This window comes from Acomys russatus, chromosome 3 (genome assembly GCF_903995435.1).
Source record: "Acomys russatus chromosome 3, mAcoRus1.1, whole genome shotgun sequence".
In the NCBI taxonomy this organism is placed as follows: Eukaryota; Metazoa; Chordata; class Mammalia; order Rodentia; family Muridae; genus Acomys; species Acomys russatus.
The window spans coordinates 82,796,855-82,818,814 of record NC_067139.1 but is presented as its reverse complement, the minus strand read 5'-3'; the positions used below and the strand labels follow the sequence as shown (position 1 = coordinate 82,818,814).

The following is a 21,960-nucleotide window of genomic DNA, read 5'->3' as shown; positions in this document are numbered from 1 at the left end:
CGGCAAGATGTCTAAAGGACAGCCTAAAACCATATGCAAAAAACCCCCAAAATAACATGGCATCTCCAGTTTCCAGCTATCCCAAAGAAAACAGCCCAGAGAACTCAAACACAACGGAAATACAAGAAAATGACCTCAAGTCCTTAGTAATGAGGACGATAATGGAGGAAACAAATAAAATTCATAATCAAATGCAGGAAGACGCAGCCAAACACGTGAGAGGCATAAAAGAAGCACATAGAGTGGAACTGGAAAAATGGCAGGAAAATGCAAACAACCAGATGAAAGAAATAAAAAAAACGGTTCAAGCTCTGAAGACCTATAAAGAGGCAATGGAAGAAACTCAGGAATATACAAACAATCAGATGAAAGAAATCAAAAAATCAGTTCAAGATCTGAAAATGAAAATGGAGTCAATGATAAACACACAGACGAAAGAAAAATGAGAACGTGAGACCTCAGAGAAGAAGGTGAGCAACACAGAGGTGAGCTTTTCTAACAGAATCCAAGAGATGGAAGAACGAATCTCAGGGCTAGAAGATACGATCACAGATCTTGAAGCAACCATTAGAGAAAATGTCAAATCTGGAAAACTCCTTACACAAAACATCCAAGAGATTAAGAACACCATGAAAAGAAGAATTTTGAGGATAATAGGCATTGAAGAAAGAGAAGATATCAGACTCCAAGGCCCAGAAACTATTCTCAACAAAATCATAGAAGAAAAATTCCCAATTCTAAAGAAAGAGATGCCTATAAACATACAAGAGGCCTACAGAACACCAAATAGAATTGACCAGAAAAGAAAAACTGCCCGACACATAATATTCAAAACACAAAACATACATAAAAAAGAAAAAATATTAAAAGCTGTAAGAGAAAAGGGCCAAATAACATTTAATGGTGAACCTATCAGAATTACACCCGACTTCTCAGCAGAGACCATAAAAGACAGAAGGGACTGGATAGAGATCCTGCAAACCCTAAAAGACCACAGATGCCAGGCCAGACTACTTTACCCAGCAAAACTATCAATAAACATTGATGGAGAAAACAAAATATTCCATGACAAAAACAAATTCAAACAATACCTATCCACAAATCCAGCTCTACAGAAGGCACTAGAAGGAAAACTTCATCCCAAGGGTCAAGCTACAACCAAAACTACTCAGGAAGTAGATAACTATCCCATGGCAAAAACACAACTACACAAACGCTCGACTGGAAACAACATCAAAATTAAGACTCTTAACAGTCACTGGTCAATAAAATCTCTCAACATCAATGGTCTCAATTCTCCAATAAAAAGACACAGACTAACTGAATGGATGCATAAACAAGATCCAACATTCTTCTGCATTAAAGAAACACATCTCACCCATAATGATAGGCATTACCTCAGGGTAAAAGGTTGGAAAAAAATATTCCAAGCAAATAGTCACAAGAAGCAAGCAGGCGTAGCCACCTTAGTATCAAACAAAATAGAGTTTCAAGCAAAATTAATCAAATGGGATGAGGACGGACACTTCATACTCATCAAAGGTAAAGTCAACCAAGATGACATCACAATTCTGAACATCTATACTCCCAATACAAGGGCACCCACATTTGTAAAAGATCTGCTAAAAAAGCTGAAACCACACATCGATCCCCACACAATAATAGTGGGAGACTTCAACACCCCAATCTCACTGAAGGATAAGTCATTGAAACAGAAACTAAGCCGAGAAATAACATCATTAACCAATGCCATGGGTCAAATGGATATAACAGATATCTATAGAACCTTTCACCCAAACAAAAAAAGAATACACCTTCTTCTCTGCACCCCATTGAACCTTCTCCAAATTTGAGCACATCGTAGGTCACAAAGCAAGCCTTAACAGATACAAGAGGATTGAAATGATACCTTGTATCCTATCAGATCACCATGCTCTTAGGCTGCAATTCAACAACAACAGAAATAACAAAAAGCCTACACGTTTGTGGAAACTAAACAACTCTCTGCTAAATGAGACCTGGGTCAGGGAAGAAATAAAGAAAGAAATCAAGGAGTTTCTGAAATCCAATGAAAATGAAGGTACAACATACCCAAATTTGTGGGATACATTGAAAGCAGTGCTAAGAGGAAAATTCATAGCACTAAGTGCCTTTAAAAAGAAATTGGAAACATCACACATAAGCATCTTAACAACACAACTGGAAACCCTAGGAAAAAAAGAAGCAGAAACATCTGAAAGGAGTAGACGCCTGGAAATAATCAAACTCAGGGCTGAAATTACAAATTAGAAACTAAGAAAACAGTCCAAAGAATCAACAAATCCAAGAGCTGGTTCTTTGAGAAATTCAACAAGATAGACAGACCATTAACAAACTAGCTAAAAGGCAGAGAGACAGTATTGAAATCAACAAAATCAGAAATGAAAAGGGAGACATAACAACAGACACTAAAGAAAAACAAAGAATCATAAGATCCTACTTCAAAGGCATATGTGCCACAAAATTTGAAACTCTAAGGGAAATGGATGACTTTCTTGATCAATTTCACTTGCCAAAGGTGAGTGAAGAACAGATAAACAAGCTAAATAGTCCCATTTCCCCTACAGAAATAGAAAAAATTATTGATAGTCTCCCAACAAAAAAAAAAAAAAAAAAAAAAAAAAAAAAAAAAAAAAAAAACCAGGGCCAGATGGTTTCAGTGCAGAATTCTAACCGACCTTCAAGGGTGAGTTAATACCGATACTATTCAAGCTACTCCAAAAGATAAAAATGGATGGAACATTACCAAAATCCTTCGATGAGGCTATAGTCACATTGATACCTAAACCTAACAAAGACTCAACAAAGAAAGAATGTCAGACCAATTTATTTTATGAACATTGATGCAGAATACTCAATATAATACTTGCAAAACGAATACAAGAACACATCAAAGATATCTTTCATAATGACCAAGTAGGCTTCAATCCAGGTATGCAGGGATGGTTTAATATATGGAAATCCATCAATGTAATCCACCATATAAACAAACTGAAAATAAAAAACCACATGATCATCTCTTTGGATGCAGAGAAAGCATTTGATAAAATCCAACACCCATTCATGTTTCAAGTTTTGGAGAGATCGAGTATACAAGGCACTTTCCTCAACATAATAAAGGCTATATACAGCAAGCCAATAGCCAAAATCAAAGTAAATAATGAGATACTCAAGGAAATTCCTCTAAAATCAGGAACAAGGCAAGGCTGCCCACTCTCTCCATATCTCTTCAATATAGTATTCGAAGTTCTAGCCAGAGCAATAAGAGAACAAAAGGACATCAAGGGGATCCAAATGGGAAAGGAGGAAGCCAAATTATCCCTATTTGCAGATGATAAGGTAATGTATATAAGTGACCCTCAAAATTTCACCAAAGAACTCCTACAGGTGATAAACACCTTCAGCAAATTGGCTGGATACAAAATTAACTCAGAAAAGTCTGTAGCCTTCCTATACACAAATGACAAGCTTGCAGAGGAAGAAATTAGAAAAACCACACCCTTCACATTAGCCACAAGCAATATAAAATATTTAGGAGTTATTCTAACTAAGCAAGTGAAAAACTTGTTTGAAAAAAAATTCCACACTCTGAAGAAAGAGATTGAAGATGACCTGAGAAGATGGAATGATCTTCCTTGCTCATGGATCAGGAGAATTAACACAGTAAAAAATCGCCATCCTGGGCCCAAATCTGCAGCACAAACTAAGGCACTAGCCAAGGACAATACAGGTGGTAAACTTTAAACCCCTACCCAGATCTAGCCAATGGTCAGACCATTGTCCACAGTTGAGTGGAGAGTGGGATATGACTTTCTCACATACTCTGGTGCCTCACATTTGACCATGTCCCCTGGAGGAAGAGACCTGGTGGCACTCAGAGGAAGGACAGCAGGTTTCCAAGAAGAGACTTGATACCCTATGAGCATATACAGGGGGATGTAATCCCCCTCAGGGTCAGTCATAGCGGAGGGGAATCATGGGAAAATGGCAGGGAGGGAAGACTGGGAGGATACAAGGAACGGGATAAACATTGAGATGTAACAAGAATAAATTAAAATAATAATAATAATAATAAAAGAATATACATCTTAGGTGTAGCAAGTATATAAGACTCTATAGAAAGATAAGGTCTTCAAAAACCCCAGAAACATTCAGAATATGGCATTTAAAATGTTTTTTATTATTTTCAAAATTCATTAGCAATGAGAAAGGTTAACTCCTAGCAACACCCAGCCTACCTCAAAGAGGATGATGGGCATCAAAGAAAAGAACCTCCCTATGGAGATGTCTTCAAATGTGGCTAATGAGCCACTGGGCCAAAGGGCCTCATTTCTACCACAGACAGAATTCTGCCTTAAAAAAGGGCAAGTTTGGACACAGGCAGAGTCTATGGCCAAACTTTACTGAGACAGGGTAAGCAAGTCATCAATAGTTCCTGCCTCACAAATATGTCTGTCAGATATATTAGACGAGAAGGCTGATGAAGATGCTCCAACATTATGGAGCGTTTTGGGTGACGATTCAGGTAGAAAACTGTCTCTGTCACATTTTCATTTGGAAAGCTACTAACCTGTACTCCTGGCATAATCAGGTAATCAACTTTATTCCTTCTTACGTCTCTGAAAGAATTGAAGAACAGGTTGCTTAGTTTTACAATGAAGCTTAACTGTTTGGGGGTTAAGAGGTTTTAGGTCTAGATAGGTGTTCTAAGTTGATAATGACAATATGTGATGGAGATTGATTTACATCCAGAAATTCAGATACACCTACCTACCAAATTTAGATAGATGTCTTCTTCAAAGCTGTCAATTACAAACAGCCAAAACACTAAGCATGTAACATTTATATAATTCCTGATTGTGTCATGATTTTTCTTGATATATATATATGGAGTAACATAAATGTACATTTAAAAATTAAATTAAAAAAGATCTTATAGCTAAGGACACCACACTCGACTGTTGCATGACATAGAGAAATCAACCTTGAACTGACTGGGGGAAGTCCTCTTTAATGACTTGCTTTCATAGTTCTGGAAGGTCCGGTGCAGGCTGTGGGCAGGGGAAGAAAGGATAGGAAATGTATTCATCAGTGATGCAGGCTACAATACTGAACTTTCAGATAATATGTGCTCAGTGCTGCAGTAGTGGCCTGACTGTTATGTAAAAACCAATGCTTTCTGTTTGTATGGAGCCTACTCCGTATGAGGGAATTCATGCCTCATAGTGTAACAGGGCTCCAAAGCTCACGGTCACAGCAACAAGCCTTCTAAGTGTGTGTTTATACTCACAGATTATTACCAGTCTCAGCTTTGCTTGGAGTGTGTGCTTCAAGACCCTGTTATAACAGAGTGTTTCCATATGCTTTTCTTTAAATGCCTTTAGTGTTATTTATCTCTCCCCACATTGTTTCCTCTACCCTCTCTCCCATCTGCACCCCTTTTAATTCTGCCTCTTCTATGCCCTCTTTTATGGAAATATTTTTTTCTATTTTCCTCTCCTCCCTTGTGACATCTTACTGGTTATCCAACATCTATGAATATTCCAAATGAAGCACACATAGTTGAGAAAATACACAATGTGTTCATTTGTTTGCTTGTTTTTGTTGGTCTGGGTTACCTAGCTCATGGTGACTGTCTCCAGTTCCACCCACTTACCTGATACCTTCATAATTCCCCTTTTTCTTAACAGTTGAATAGTATCCTGCTGTGTAAATGCACCTCAGTTTCACAGTTCACTCAGCAGTTGATGGACATCTAGGATGTTTGCATTCCTGATGACTGGGAACAGATCAACAATGAACACGGAAAGAAAGTATCTCTGTAGAATGATGTAGAATCTTTCAGACAAATCCCCAAGAGTGGCATAATTAGATCTGGTTGTACGTCTATGTTCAGCATTGGGAGGCACCTCCATACTGATTTCCATATTGGTGCTACCCAGTTGTAGTCGTATCAGCAATGAATAAGTATTCTCTCTCATGTCATCCTCTCAGCTTGTACCATGGTCCTCCAGTTCTTACAAACCCTCCTTGCTCCTTTTCTGTGCTTTTCTCTGAGACTTAGGTGTAGGAATTGCATTCTGTGTGTGTTAGCTTATATTGGAATCCTCACAGCATTTAGAGACCTTACTCTGTACATTGTGACCAGGTGTTGATACTGTGGTAGCCTCTATTTGCTTCAAAATGAAATATATATATATATATATATATATATATATATATATATATATATATATATATATATATATATATATATATATAACAGTTAGAAGTTCCATTGATTCAGGAAAGTGTCTGTAGTAGGTTCTCCTACAGGGTATAAGACCTCTCCAGCCATGGGGAGTGAACTAGGTTTACAGTATTGGGCCTGAATTCCTTTCTATTAAGCAGGCCTTGAGTGCAATAAGACATATGTTAGGCATATGTTTTCCCCAAGATGAAAGTGCTGTTGTTGTCCTTTGGTGGGTGTTCTTGCCATGGTGGTCATGGTTATGGTTCATAGCCTTTATTCAGCTTAGTATGACTTTCTGTTGCTTTCTCCCTTGGAATCTTGCAGAGCATCTTTGGATACTATGAGAACGAGTCCTCATGGAGGAATCTTCAGGTCAATTCCAGATAAATTCCCACAATTCCTTGTCTGAATTATGCGGTGTGATCAGAAACAGGATCTTTCTTCAAGCTCAGTGTTGCTAATCGAGGCCAATTGCAATAGTCTGTTTTATTTGAACAGTCCCTTGAGGCCCTCAACTAACAGCTTGATGAGATAGTTCCCGTGCCTGTCACTGGGATTTTATTTGATTTGGAATTTCAGCTTCATCTGTCATGCTCCTATCTGGGAAATTCTATTCTATGCTGTGCCATTACAAGTGGCTCTTAGAGTTTGAAATGCAATGTGACATCCCACTGTGCTCCCTAACCAGGAAGACAGCATGTACTTCTTTGCTGTTCTTTGTGTATGGAAAGGGAGGCTTTATTGAGAGCATGGTGGTTTTTACTTCAGATCTTTCTTCCTTTACAGAGAGATAAACATGAGCACTAGAGCATTCTAGTGTAAATCAGCCTTTCGTTTACAGAACTGAGACAGATCAGAATGTCTTTACCATATTTCAGAAGAATTATCAGAAGACCTGAGTGTAACCCACATGAGGGAACACACCACATCCTCAGAATTTAAGCAAAGTGCTATGGCAGAGGAGAGTGGACGTCAGTGGGAAGGGCTTTCTGGACAGAATTTTTAATGACACAGTGTGTAGGACTGGGAAGGACCTACAGTTCAGGGCATCTTCTTGAGAGCTCTAAGCTCTATTTCATGTGCAGCTTCTCTCATAAAGGATGTCAAGGCATGTGATGATTTTCATGAGAATGGCCTCCATAGGCTCAGCTATCTGAATGTTTGGTTCCAGTTGGTGGACTGTTTAGGAAGAATCATGAGACATGGCCTTGTCAGAGGAGGCATACATATCACTAGCAGTGGGAGAGCTTTGGAATCTCAAAGCCCAAGCCAGGCCCAGTCTCTCCCCATCTCTGCCTCTTTCTCATGATCAGATGTAAGCTCTCAGCTACTGCTCAGGGCTGTGTCTACCTGCTTGTCTGCTACTATGCTCCCCACCATGATGATCAACCTTTGAAGCTGTAATCAAGCCCTCCAACTAAGTGCTTTCTTTGATAAGTTGTCATGGTCATGGTGTCCATTCTCGGCAATAAACAAATAACTGAGATGGGAATTTGGGCTGAATCTCTGTGACATGGACCAAGGAGAGGAGGAACATAAATAACTTGTGGAGAGAGACTGCAGCAGATTTTTAAAGGCCAGAGTCTATGGTCCTCGTTTAAATCATAAATTTCTGGGGTAATAACAGAAGATCGATGGAGAATTTAAACCACTAGATTTTGTAAGACATCTTGGTAGTGTAAATCCAATGCCAATGTTTTTCTGGCTGTGAGAGGTCCCCCACTTAAGAGGGAACATTTTCTGTGGATCACAGCCTTGCTTGGCTCTAGCACTGACTTCCATCCTTGCCTGTCAGAATATCCACAAATTTCTAGATTTCCAGGCATCTGACCTGACATGTGTTGCCATTTTTCAGGAAGCTTAGTGAACACCAATTAGAGAAACCATGCAGCCTTCCTCACAGTGTTGCTCCCTCAGCCCTCCTGCACCCTTGGTTTGTGTTCAGCCTCCCCTGCATCTCCCCTCACTGTGTCACCCAGAGCACAGTAGTACAGGGCGGAGTCCTGCAGCTCCACTGAGGACTTCTGCAGGTGGAAGGAGCTGCTGCTCTTGTGGAGAGTGGCGTGGAAGCCTTGGTGCTCTGTTCTCTTGTTGTCTGTGGAGCTCTTCAGGAGAAGCTGAGGGCCTCTGTTGAGATGTTGCACATACCAGAAGAGGAAGGTACTTGAATAGGTACTCTGATAGGTGCAGTTTAGCACTACAGGCAACCCCTCTGTGAGAGTGACCAGGTCTTCAGTCTGGGTCACCGAGTCTCCATGGCTTCCCCCTAAAATACAAACAATCAAATAAATATATAACTTTTTAGATAACGTTTTAGATGTGGAGGACAGTTGACAGCTGCTGTAAAAGTAAGAAAGTGACATCATTTGCCTAGGGAAAAATGTAACTTACTGAACATTAGGAGGAGCACAAGGACTGAGCAGGTGTCAGGAAGCATGGTCATAGAATAAATGGCACTTGGTCCTTGAATGCAGCACACTCACAGTGCAAGTCTCCTGCAGGAGCTCTTCAGGATCCTCTGACAAACAAATAACTTTATCTGTACAGTGAGTGTCATGTTAAGTCACCCCTGAAGCAGATGTTCACCACATCTGAGAAGGCAGCGCCCTCTGCTGATTTCCCTTCAACCTGGTCCACAGGCTCCTTCCTATTAGATGTTTTAGAAATGTCCACTGACTATTCTGTGGCCCCAAAATATTAACTCATCATTTAGCTGAAGCCACAGAAACATGAGTAAAGTAGGAACATTTGTCTTCATTGTCCTTCCTAATTAGGTAAAATCCACTGTAGATTGTGATGGATACCTGGTCAGCTATCAGGCTTTTGTTCTTTCTCTGTGAGGATTGTGTTCTTCAGTCTTCCCCTCATGCAATGTGAAAAGGGCTTTGCTTCTGCTCTAAGTCTGCAGTGAGCATACAAGGAAGTGGATGCCACCTTGTGGATGCAGCCCTAAGCAGCAATGACTTTGCTTAAGTGTTCTCAGACCCTCTGAGAGACTCAAACACATAAAGCACAGTATCAACTGGGTTCTATTGTTGAGAGATCAAGAATGGTATTGTCCACACCAGTGGAAGTGTTTCTTCTCCTTAAATGTAGCATAGCATATCTATGGCACTTCATATATAAATGTATATACATGAAAATTTCCTATATGCATGTATTATGTGGTGCACTGCTATATACGGTGGGGGTGTCTTTGTGGGGGGAGGGGTCCAACATTTCTTCTGTTTAGAACTGTATTTAATAATTTACTCTCACATAGAAGAATGCTTGGATCATTCATCAAGCAAGTCTCCCTTTTCTTGGAGGAAGAATCTTAGGCTGATTTGCCCTTGTGTGTTATTACACTCATATAAATGCTTTGACAGGTTTCTTGCAGGGTTTCAGTTGCAAGAGGACAATGTTCTTTCTATTCCATGAGGTCTTGATAGTACAGATATGAGGTTTTTATGCTTGCAGCTTGCCTTCCTGAGAACTCATCCTGGCATGACAAGTACACATAGCTACACGTAGGATAGTTCTCAGAAGCCATTTGGTATCTAGAACTGCACCATCCATTTTGCTCACTCTCACAGCATCCAGTGTTGGTAGATTGAACTGGTGATAGAATAACAGTAGTGGGTATCCTGGAGAATCTGCCAAGCCTTGCAACAAACCCATGCTTCGTCTTCCCTGTGGACCCTCCCAGCACATGCTCAGCCTTTTCTAGTGTATTTGCTTTTCTTTCTGTCAATGGTGAATAGATCAAACACCTTCTGGGAACCCAGTGTCCACACAGGTTCAGAAAACCTGCAGGCCTTCTTCTTCTTCTTCTTCTTCTTCTTCTTCTTCTTCTTCTTCTTCTTCTTCTTCTTCTTCTTCTTCTTCTTCCTCTTCATCTCAATTTATCCAGTATCATCCATATCCCTGTAACAGACCACTAAGAGAAGCCTGCCATCTCACTCCTCCTCCCTTCATTAGAGACTCAGTCAAACCTGGCTGCATTTCTTTTAGTCTCTCAACCATACTCTTTTGTGTCAAAAAACAATAGAGAGTCTCAACCTGGGATCTGGGTGGCCACACCTACCTAGAAAAAAGTAATCAATCTTTACTCACCTTCATGTCCCACAGTGCAGTTTCTCTAGTTTCAAAAAACCCTGTACCAAACTCTTTGCAGGGTCCTGTCCTTCCCCTCTGCTTCCATTACCCAGAGACTCCACCAAAGCATGCAGAGGACCCAGCTTCCCTTGTTCCTGTGGATCCTCACAGCACCCCCTCTAGTACATTCTGTTTCCATTATGTCACCTTCCATGCAGAAAAACGCTTTCCACCTGCCATCACAAGGACTCAGTAGGATATTAATGATATCCTTCCTGTCTTCATTATAGATTTTTCTTTCTGATCCTCAGCCTGGTGACAACCTGCTTACAGGGGAAAACTCACCTCTGGGTCCACATCCGGCCCTGATTTTTACCTATTTATGTTCACCCATTCAAGAAATCCATCCCTCTCCCCTAGTTGGCTACTCTATACTGTACCTAACTTCTGTTCAGGAAGAGTTGGTGGGACGTAAGTGTTGGAGGAAGGATTTAGGAAGAGAAACCCTGGGCCTGGAATAAACCAGGAATGATAGTTGCTGTAGGTGAGCAACTACCTCTACTTCCAAGATGTAGGCATAGGATTATTGTGTAATTCAAATGCTGATTTTTGTACACACACACACACACACACACACACACACACATACACACACACACCATATCTGGCTGCAATCCTGGTTCTGAGAATCTTCTGTCTCACTGTTGTGTAAACACTGCTGCCCAGTTGTCCTGTGACAATAAAGCAGCTTACTGAACAGGGGAGAAAATAAGGCTGAACTTCTTGCCAGCTGTGGCAGGAGGAGTTGGAGGAGGAAGAAGATGATGGAGCCACTGGAGAGGTCATGGGAGATCTGGAAATGAGGTGGAACAGGAAAGCTAGAAAGTGAAAGTTTCTCTGGGATGTACAGAGGGAGGAAGCCAGATTAGCTTAGATGGTTAAGGATAGATTAATAACTGCTCAGTTGTCGTACTGTAAAGCATGATAAAAATAATATAATAGAGTCTCAATTATTTTTCTGGTAGCCAGATTCAGAGAGGAACTGAGAAACAAACACAGTTATAAAAATAACATTAACAGCAAGGCTTGTTTTAGGAAGTGAAAGAGCTCAAGATTCCACCTAATACAAACTGGAAAAAATTAATCAAATTTGATCCAGGAGACCTGCCACTTCAAGAAGAGTTGGCCAATAATTTATAGACTACCTCATCAAAGGTCAAAATAAAGGTACTAAACAAAATAGATAAAGAAAACATGGAGTCTGGGCATGGTGGGGCATGCCTTTAAACCCAGAACTTGAGAGGCATAGTGAGGAGGGAGAGGTAGGGGATCTCTGTGAGTTCAAGGCTTTTCAGGTCTACAAAGCAAGTTCAGGACAGCCAAGAGTACATAGCAGAAGCCTATCTTAGAAAAAGAAAAGGAAAAATAAAAAAAGAAAGCTCAGTACATCTATCCAGAATTACTCAGATGTTGGAGTAGCCTGGCTTTGGAGAAGTTGAAAATGCTGGTAAAAGACAAGCAAAATATGATAATCAATTAAAGACAAAAGTAATGAAACTGGAAAATGAACTGGAGATGTTTCAACAGTGAGCAGGTGGATATAATACTAGTTTACATGATGAAATTCACCAACTTGAATACCAGTTGTAATAAAAAGAGAATTAGAGAATGGGGGAAGGAGTTGGATAAGGAAGAAAAGTTAATGAGAAGCTGTGTCTTTTAATGAAGAGGCAGAAAATGGAATCATCAAGTTAAGAAAAGAATGAACAGCTTCATCAGGTCATTCTGAGGACCTGATACTAATAGATTCACAGAAGTTATCAATTTGATCAGGAAGAGAAGACAGTGAAAACTGATCAGAGTTGTCTGAAAAGAACTATAAACTTGTTCAGTATCCGGATCAAACTCAGACCACAAAGGGAGCTAACGAGAAAATTGTTCAAACCTAAGAAGTGAGAAAAAAAAAAACTACAAGAGTCCGTAGGAAATTGAACAGATGACTGGTAAGTATAACAGGAGAAAAATTTTTGTGAGTCTCACAGATACTGTTGTGAACCAAATTTAAAAGAGAATCGGGTTTATCGGCCTCAAGTGTGAGTGCTCAGAGAACTTCTGAAAGCATGGGATGAAGATGACCTAGTCAGGACACCAGATGATGCAAGTGTAGCAATATGGAAGGTGCCTTTCTGAATTGATAAATTTTCTTGTTTTGAATTGACTTTAAATTTGATTTTGATTTTAAGTATTTACACCAGACGGTACCATTTATATTGCTCTTTTAAACGTTTATTGTCTGTCTTGGCTATAAAACTTGTATAACTGTTATCTGTAGTCCTCAAGATCATTTATTTATTAAACAAGCATTTTCAGTCTGGCTTAATCAGGAATGAGGTTAGAAAAGAGATTCCTTAGACTGGGGTTACACAAAAGATCAGTTACAGAGCCTGTTCAGAGTGCCCACTTTCTGTGCTCAATACCATGCTCCAATCTCTCCTAATTCCACAGCCAGGAAGCCTGGATTAGGACAGACTCTGTCTGTGAACTCTCTGAGATGACTGGATTAATATTTGTTATTGTAAATGCTGTCACTATTAGTGACACCACTTGTAGCCTTGCTCATGTAAATCTTTCTCTTTTTTTGGATTTATCTTTTCACTTATTTATTTTTTATTAATTTATTCATATTACATCTCCGTTGTTAGCCCTTCCTCTGTTTCCTCATTTATCCTTTGGCTTTCATAAATTTTGATGTCATGAATTTGTTTTATATGGGATAAACATATATTTTTAGAATATTAAGTCATTGTGAAAGTAATGTCTTGATTTATAATATAAATTGTCTTGCTTATATCTTAATCTTAATTTATTATATTTTCAAAATTAATACTTTCATCAACTTCACATCTAGTAGACTTGCTGGATGTGTTCTCAGGAGCTCTCTAAAACAAAGTATGAAAACAGTTGCTCTGAGTTTCTGAATGTGAGAGATGACCCAAATGATTCTGAAATCTGTATAAGGGGTTTTTTATTTTATGACATTAGCATGAGCATTTGATAAAATGAAGTATATATCTTCATCATGTGGGCTGATGCTTCTGAGCATTTAATATTCTAGAAACAGTGTCATGTCAGTTTGAATTTAGGTGTGGACTTCTGAAGTAGTATTTTCATGTGTTCTGTGTAACTGGTGGAGATCTGATAAATGCACAGCTGTGGGAAGGCTTCTGCAGAGTCTGCCTGTGTCAGCAGCTGGAGCTGCACACCAACTGCAGTTTGTGGCCAGGCCACAGGCTTGCTTGAAGCACTGTGCCTTAGCAGCACAGAGGTAGGTGCCTGAGTCCTCCAGCTGGGCAGCTGCAATGTGCAGGGTGCTGTAGCGCTCCTTAGAATTGAATGTTGACTTTAACCTCCCATTCTCCTTTGTTCCTGGAGCCATGAAAAACAGACTGATGATGCTGCCTCTGGAATTCTGTTGGAACCACTGCAGAGCTGTCATGGTGGTAGAAAAATTGCATCTCAGAGCACAACTGCTTCCTTCGTGGAGACTCAGGGCTGAAGGACTCTGCTCCACCTCAGCTCCTCTCACCCCTGCTTGGAAACAAAACAACAACCCAGAGTCACAGAGAGGCTTTCGTCCGACCGTTCCAGTGCCCCAGGAGACTCCCATGAGGATGGATGCACAGAGCTATGCATTGGCTCTCTCCCCCTCCACCACAGACATTTCAGGAGAATCCCTAAAGCAACTCAGCTGAGCACAACTCACAGCAAATCTGAAGCCACAGAATCACCAGAGCAGGCCCCAGGTTCCCCTCCATGGCCCCTGTCCAGGTGTTGGGAATCTGAGGAGTGTCAAGTCTTGTGCTCAGACACTTCGTGCTTACAGACTTCAGGTTCCCCTGAATCACCCAACTTTCTCATTCATCTGAAAAAGAAGCTCCTCCCACCTTCCCTCCACCTCATGCTGCACTCTGCTTGCCCAGGACTGTGTAGGACAGTGATCTAGAGCCCACGACACTGTGTTTATAATGTAACATGTCATATAAGGGAATTTGTGGCAAAATGTGGGCGAAAGGAGGAGGCATGTAGGCAGAGTGCTGATGAGAACACTAATCACTCTAGTAGTCATGCACACACTTACACACAGGTGTGTGTTATGAGTCAGGGCGAGTTAAATGGTATTGAAATCATTTCTAGGTCTTTGAATTTAGAGGATTTTAGACAGAAAGCTAAAACCAAAAAATGAAAGCAATAGAGATATTTTCTCATAGGAGTCCACAGTAAAAATCCCAGGGAGATTCTATTTTGTTTATATTCATTCAAAGAAGTGTTCTTAAAATAGATATATAGACACATGAGCTCCCATCTGTGGTTATGTATGAAAGTATTGACAGCTAGAGAACCTGGTGAACTCCATACGACCAACTCTAGTCCTTGCTTTGTGAGTGGATTGTCTTATGTCTCTTTTTGCTCTTCAAACCTACAGACATCTTAAGAAAATGTAATTTCTAAGAACCCTGCAGTGCCCCCTAGTGGACTGACACAAACACAAAAGTGATTCTGGCCATCTCCACAAACCTCTTTAAAGCATATCTAGTCATTCCATGACTTCCTGGGGAAGGAAAAGCAGATGCTTAGAAGGCAAGACTGTATTGACTGAGTACTCAAAGGAGAAAATAAAAATAGCTTAAAGAAATCTCAAATTTGTTCTTCATCCTTAACCATTAGGAAAAAGCAAACTAAAACAACTTAGTGTTTTTATCTGATCCTAGTCAGAATATGTAAAATCAATAACACATCTGACAACCGATTCATTCTTGGGGGCTGCAAACTGGTGCATCTACTCTGGAAATCAGTGTGGAGAATATTCAGACTCCAAAGACAAGTTTACCAACCGATCTAGCTGTGAAATTTCTTGGTTTATGTCCAGAGAACTCTGTATCTACTCAAGGATACATGCATGGTTACGTTCACAGTAAAGAAAGGAAGGATCACACATGTCCTCCTCCTGGTCAGTAGATAATGAAATTGTCAGTCTATACATCATGTTCTTCAATGTGGAGGAAAATAGCACCATAAACTTTGTAGGTAGATCAATGAAACTGAAAACAAGACTATGTTTTCTTTTTTTGCTTTGTTTTTTTTTTTTATTTACAATAAATTACAACCAGTAAGAATGGTTATGAAACTGTAGGAGAAAGTCATATGTAAAAGCTACATTCAAAGTGTTTAGCTCATGTGTTTTTGGCAACCTTGACAAAACACTATGTGTCCTATCTAAGTGAGTCTAATGTTTTGCACCTAAGTTATTCCCCAACATAACATGTAATTATCAATTTATAAACATCTTTGTGGCTTTAAAACATTTTCTTAAATCCTAAGAAGCTTAAGCCTAACTGTGAAATTCTATCTAGTCTTCAACCTCATCAGAGACTTGAGAAGGAATAAAATTATCACTTAAGCAAGAAATTCAGGCAAGCAGCTTCCACATCTAAGAGATGACAGAGACAGTGTACTGTCTGGTCAGTTACCCAACCTCACGCTATGCCATTGTAGCATCAGCTTCAGCATTCTGACCCAGTGTATCTGGCAAATATAATTGTGAAGCAGGAAATATAAAGGACTTGCCTGCCCTGTCATGGCAGAGCTTGGCGGTCAACTCAGCCTACATCCAAGTCTTGTCCTATTTGGACACCACATTGTCTGTAGAGGAAGTTGGGACATTTCCCCCAGTGGGTCGTTTGCCACTAATGAAGTTATCTCCATAAGGAGATTTTAGGATATTCATCTTCTTAGTTGAGGTAGGTTGGGTGTGATGCTGGGAGCTGACATGTATCAAGTCTAAAAGGCCTTAAGTTGATTTAAAAATTTTTAAATGCCATATTCTGGAGGCCTCTGAAGTTTTTGAAGATGTTCTATCTATTTACATTATGATATATAATCTATCTATCTATTGTCTACATACCTATTTATAGTAAATATGAATAGGCAAATAATATTCCTTGTTTCTAAATGTTTACTATCTGTTCAACCTAGGATGTATATTTGTGAGATAAACTAAATTACTACCTGGCATGACTGTGACTCTGATTGATTAACCATTAACCTGTACAAATGAATTATTCTAAACAGTCTGTAATAGCAGCTTTTAAAAGGACTCAAAGTAAACCTTACATTTGTAAGTGAATTGAAAAGGACAAATACCTAATATTAGAGTAGAAACATACCTACATATGTATGTCAAAATAACTGTAAGTTTGAATAAATATATAAATTTCCATAACCATGTATCAAAATAATTTATTTCTGTATCAATAGACAGAATTCTATACGAATGAATGTAAAAATATTTGAAAATCACAGTAGTTTTATAGTTCAATAATCTAGCCTTTTCTCCTATCATTTCTCTATGATATTTCTGTATTTACCCTTTCCTTGTTTATTATATTGAAGTTTTATTTTCTCACTTTACATCCTTATCTGAGCCCTCCATCCTCTACTCCCTGTCCTGCTTCTCATTCTCTTTCTCCTCTCCTCTCCCCTTATCCTCAGAAAAGCTCCCTCCAGCCACTGAACTACCACAGCACATCAATTCACATCAGGACCAAGCACATCCTCTTCCACTGAGGATAGACAAGGCAGCCAAGTGAGGCAAAAGTGATCCAAAAGCAAGAAATGAAGTCCATGTCAGAGACAGAGCCTGCTCCACTTGCTAGAGGACCCACATGAAGACTAAAAGTTGAAGATTCAGTGATTATACCTAAAAAATTTACAAGAAGCGTATTAGTATCAATTTACCCAAAATAACATAAAATGCATATAAATACATATGCATACATATACACACATCATAAATTAAATAATGCTTTCATCTGTACTATAATATTCTCCCCCTAGGAACCATAGTTATCTAAAAGAAAAAATAGCAAAAATCAAAACAAAACTGAACCATCGTACCATTAATGGGAGACACTCACTCAATTTATTGGTCAGGAAATTTCAAGAGACTCCTAAAACACTATAGACTATTTCTCTTGAACTTGGTTGCATTCTAGATGTTGCCAGTCAGTCCCTATTGCTGATGACAGCATCAATTTTGAACAAATGGCCCAAAGGACTCCAGCTTGATCTGACTTGAAATGTTCCTTCCTGGTGACTAATTTTTATGGTACCAGAGGGTGACCTACAGGCGTCCATTGGAGAGAAGCAGCCATTCATCCTATCCAGATGTGATACCTATAGACCACAATGTCCAATGTGGTATAAAGGCCCAAGAATACAATCAATAGTGACAGTAAATATTGGTGGCAACCAAAAGTTGTCTAAATGGACAAAAGAAACAGCCCAACAAGAGGAAAATCATGCCTGGTAGTGAAAACCTGCCAAAATATGTGAGGTTGGAGAGGTTATAGATCTTGGAGGAGAACCTACAACTGCTACCTCACTAAACTAACACAATCCCAATTAATATTCTAAATATCTATCTTTGTACCCACAGATAAATATAGTCCTTACCCTCATCAAACAATGACTACAACCAATCAAATGCAGAGAACAAATGATCATCTGGTATTCTGCCTCAGCTAATCTATCTACAACACGACTCCTGCAACTAATTTTCAGAGAGCACTGAGGAAGAGGGGACAAAAAGATCATATGAGCCAGAGGATGAGCAAATTTCCTGTGAGGTTCCATCTCTTAGACATGTCAGGGAAGGCATACCCATGAAATCTCAATGCCATGGTTGCCTAAACAAGACATGAGCAAGTTTGACACTAACAGACATGCTAACATCAATGAGGAAATCTCACAGGGCCTCAACTATAGACCAAGAGCAATAGTCATCTAATAAATGCCAAGAACAGATGAAATGATCTTCCCCAACAAGGAATCTCCCAATTTGTTATAGAATCCCACGTGGGCAGCCCTAACACCATGCCCAAACAAGTAACATGGTACAATCTGGGTAGGTTGTATCAATATACACTTAGGAGTCTATCTATTACAGCAATTAAAGAAAAGCAGTCACAGACCATGAGCTGGGGTGGAGGCAATGTAGGGAAGGTTGAAGTGAGTAAGAAAAAGGGGGAAATGAAATATTTTTAAATTCAAAAAGTGATATGAGATATTAGCTTTGAACTAAGAGAAGACACAAACACATATATCCACAATATAATCTAAGACTAGGACCTTGTGAGCTCGCTATACCCAAGAATATGAAATATTAACACAGGGATTTAGGACAAAACCTTATAAAGAAGGTAGACATGGGACAGGAGATGGAATATCTATCTTTATTGATAAGGTGCTGTCTAGTATGCAGCAGAATGATGGGTCCTGTTTTCGCATCTGTTAGCCTTTGTCTTTTTATTGAGGAGTTGAGCCATTGATGTTGAAAGATATAAATGACCAGTGGTTATTAGTTCCTGTTTCTTGATGTTGGTGGTAGTAGTGTGTTTGTGTGTGTGTGTGTGTGTGTGTGTGTGTGTGTGTGTGTGTGTGTATGTGTGTGTCCTTTCTTTTGGTTTTGCAGATGTGGAATTATTTGCTTCCTTTGTTAGCCTCCTTGGGTTGGAGTTTTCTTTCTAATATCTTCTGTATGGCTGTATTTGTGGCTAGGTAGTGTATAAACTTGGTTTTGATGTAAAAAAAAATCTTGTTTTCTCCTTCTATGATGATTGAAACTTTTGCTGCGTATAGTAGTCGGGGTTGCTATCTGTGTTATCTTAGCATGACATCTCTCCAGACCCTTCTGGCTTTTGTGGTCTCTTTTGAGAGTTAGGTATAATTCTGATAGGTTTGCCTTTATATATGATCTGGCCTTTTTCTTTTGCAGCTTTTAATATTATCTCTTTGTTCTGTACATTTAGTATTTTGATTACTATGTAGTGGGAGGATTTTCTTTTCTGGTCCAATTTATTCTGAGTTCTCTAGGCTTCTTGAACTTTTTTTTTTTTTTTTTTTTTTTACTTTCAGCTCTACTGTCTATATCTGATAGTATCCTGTCAAAAAGTGCTACTACAACTGTAACCACTAGTGAGGAGCAACCGGAGTGATCAAAGGAATCGATATATATATCTTTCACCTTTTACTAAAGATTTCCATAGAGGCTTCTTGAATTTATGGGCATTTCTTTCTTTAGGTAAGGGAAGTTTTCTTCCATGATTTTGTTGAAAAATTTTTCTGGGCCATGGAGCTGGGAGTCTTATTTTTCTTCCTTTCTAATATTTTAAGGTTTGGTTTTTTTTTATAGTGTCTCAAATTTCTTGACTGTTCTGTGTCAGGAGCTTTTTAGATTTAACATTTATTTGACTGTTGTATTGATTTCTTCAATCGTATCTTCTACCACTGAGATTCTGTCTTCTATCTTTTGTATCCTGTTGGTAATATTTGTGTCTCTAGTTTCTCTTCTCTTCTCTAGGTTTTCCATTTTCAGGATTGTCTCAGATTGTGATTTCTTCATTGCTTCTATCTCCATTTTTAGGTCTTGAATTCTTTAATTCATTTTTTTCTTCTCTTTGATTGTAGTTTCTTATCTTTAACTAATTTCTTTAAGTAATTTGTTCAATTCTTTCACCTCTTTCTCTGTATATTTCTGTTCTAGTTTGAGGGCTTTATTTCCCCCTTCAATGCCTCTATCACTTTTATAATCTCAGGTTTGAAATCTTTCTCATGTCTGTCTGATGTGATAAGTATCTCCTGGACTTGCTGTGGTAGGACTGCTAGGTTCTGGTTGTGTCAAAATGCCCTGGGAACTGTTACTTGTGCTCTTATGCTAACCTCTTCCTATTTTGACTCCTCTGGAGTTAGCAGGTTTGATGGTCTCTGATTGTCTGAGAGTTCAGGGGTATATATAGACAGTTGAGCTTCAGTTTCATGCCCATCGCCATCCTCTGTGTTCACTTTCTGCTTGCTTGTTGTTTCTGATACAAGTGGGCCAGGCATCTGGGGAGCAGACAGAAATATATCCAAGCAGAGAACTACTCTGGTGGCCCTGCTGGCTTCCTCAAGTGGAGGACAGTGGACACTGGTGTTTTGTAGTCTCCAGTTCAGTCTGATACCTAGAGTTTGCAGGTACCCTGTGGGTATGTAGGTGAATGGCTACCTTTGAAGACTGTGCACATACTTGCAGGGACTCGGTTACTTTTCTGTGGATTATTTAGGTGGCTGGACACACTGGTCCTCCACACAGTGTGGAACCCTCTCACCTGTGAAACACCATCACTGATGTTTTGTAGCTCTCAGTTTGGTTCTTAGGTCGCTGTGCACTCACTGCTATCTGGTTGATCAGACATGGTATATTATTGGTGCTGCCATCTTGGATCTCCACATCATAATTAGCTTCTTCTTTTATGAGTCATTTATAATCTTGTTCCTAGTTCCTCTAGAAACATGCAGGCAATATTAAAATGGGCAATCACCAAATTTATATATGATTCCCACACATACACATATTCTAAAACACATATACACACATTCATATACACACATGTAATAAAATCACACACAGGAAGTGTTTGCTGAATCATAATTTTAAGTCTTGCTACACACTACTTTAGAAATAGCTACAATATAACAACCCAAATTACAGCTTATAGGAAAAGAGTCTTCTTGGCCTGGATGTGCACATACACAGACACACACACATACACACACACACATACACCCACGTGTGTGTGTTCATATGCACAGCATAAATCCATAAATATTAGATTAAGGAAGCCTCAAAAATATTTATATATCTAACATTAATCTTATAAGAATATTAAGGACTGAATTGTCCCACCCATAATATATACACTGCAGCCCTCACCCTAAGGACTTCAGTGTAATGGTACTTGGAGATGGGACAGTAAAAGGCAGCTAAAGTAAAATAAAACGACACAGGAGGGCTAGACAATTAAGACTGATGGTGTGCACATCTTCTGGGAAGTACTCTGTAAGGACTCATGAGAAGCAGCTATCTGTGGCCACAGAGAGAGGTCTCTGGAAAGGTGGGTCCTACTCCCACCTCCATCATGACCTTCTACCTCTTAGGCTTTGAGAAAGGAACTTGATATTGTCTCAGCCACACAACCTGTGGTGTGCTGTAAAATTAGAAAATGATTATAGGAGTCCATTTTTAGATGCTAGAGGATGAAGCCTGAACAACTCAACATTTTATCATTGTATGTTTATAATCAAGAATTTATCATTCTACCTTTATACTTTGATTTAGAACAGTAGTCTCCCCATTCTGCCCAAATCTTCATGAGAATTGTCCATGAAGTTCTGTTGGTCATAGCAGTTTTTTGAAGGATCTGGGAAGAATGAAGTCTACATTTTTGTACTGTGCACCCAATTCTAATGCCAAATGAGTGAAATTCCCCTGTAGTTTCCTAGCAAGGTTTTAAATGTTTTCATGTTCAGAGCTTGTAACAAAGGGCCACTACATCTGAAGTTTGCTTGGGATAACTGTAGAAAAGAAAGGGGGAAATAGTGTGGCACTGACCCTTAGAGTTTGCAGAGACCATTTCAAAAATTTTTATACCATATTTACATATCAACCGATAAAAATATGGTGTACATATACAATTATGCATGTGTAAATTTTTTGCATCAGAAATGAATTATTG

At 39.2% G+C, this 21,960-nt stretch overlaps 2 gene segments (V, D, J or C); both read right to left on the bottom strand.

Annotated features, from left to right (window-relative positions):
* The window catches only part of LOC127186787 (T-cell receptor alpha chain C region-like), a 372,003-nt gene extending 357,840 nt beyond the window's left edge, over nucleotides 1–14,163 (bottom strand). Inside the window, 2 exon segments of the C gene segment in view lie at nucleotides 13,670–13,936; nucleotides 14,112–14,163. Of these exon segments, the coding sequence occupies nucleotides 13,670–13,936; nucleotides 14,112–14,163 (319 nt within the window).
* Nucleotides 8,185–8,714, bottom strand: LOC127186790 (T-cell receptor alpha chain V region CTL-F3-like). The segment is given in 2 exon segments: nucleotides 8,185–8,537; nucleotides 8,663–8,714. Coding segments are annotated over 2 exon segments (405 nt in total).
* Nucleotides 14,164–21,960: the final 7,797 nt, after the last annotated feature.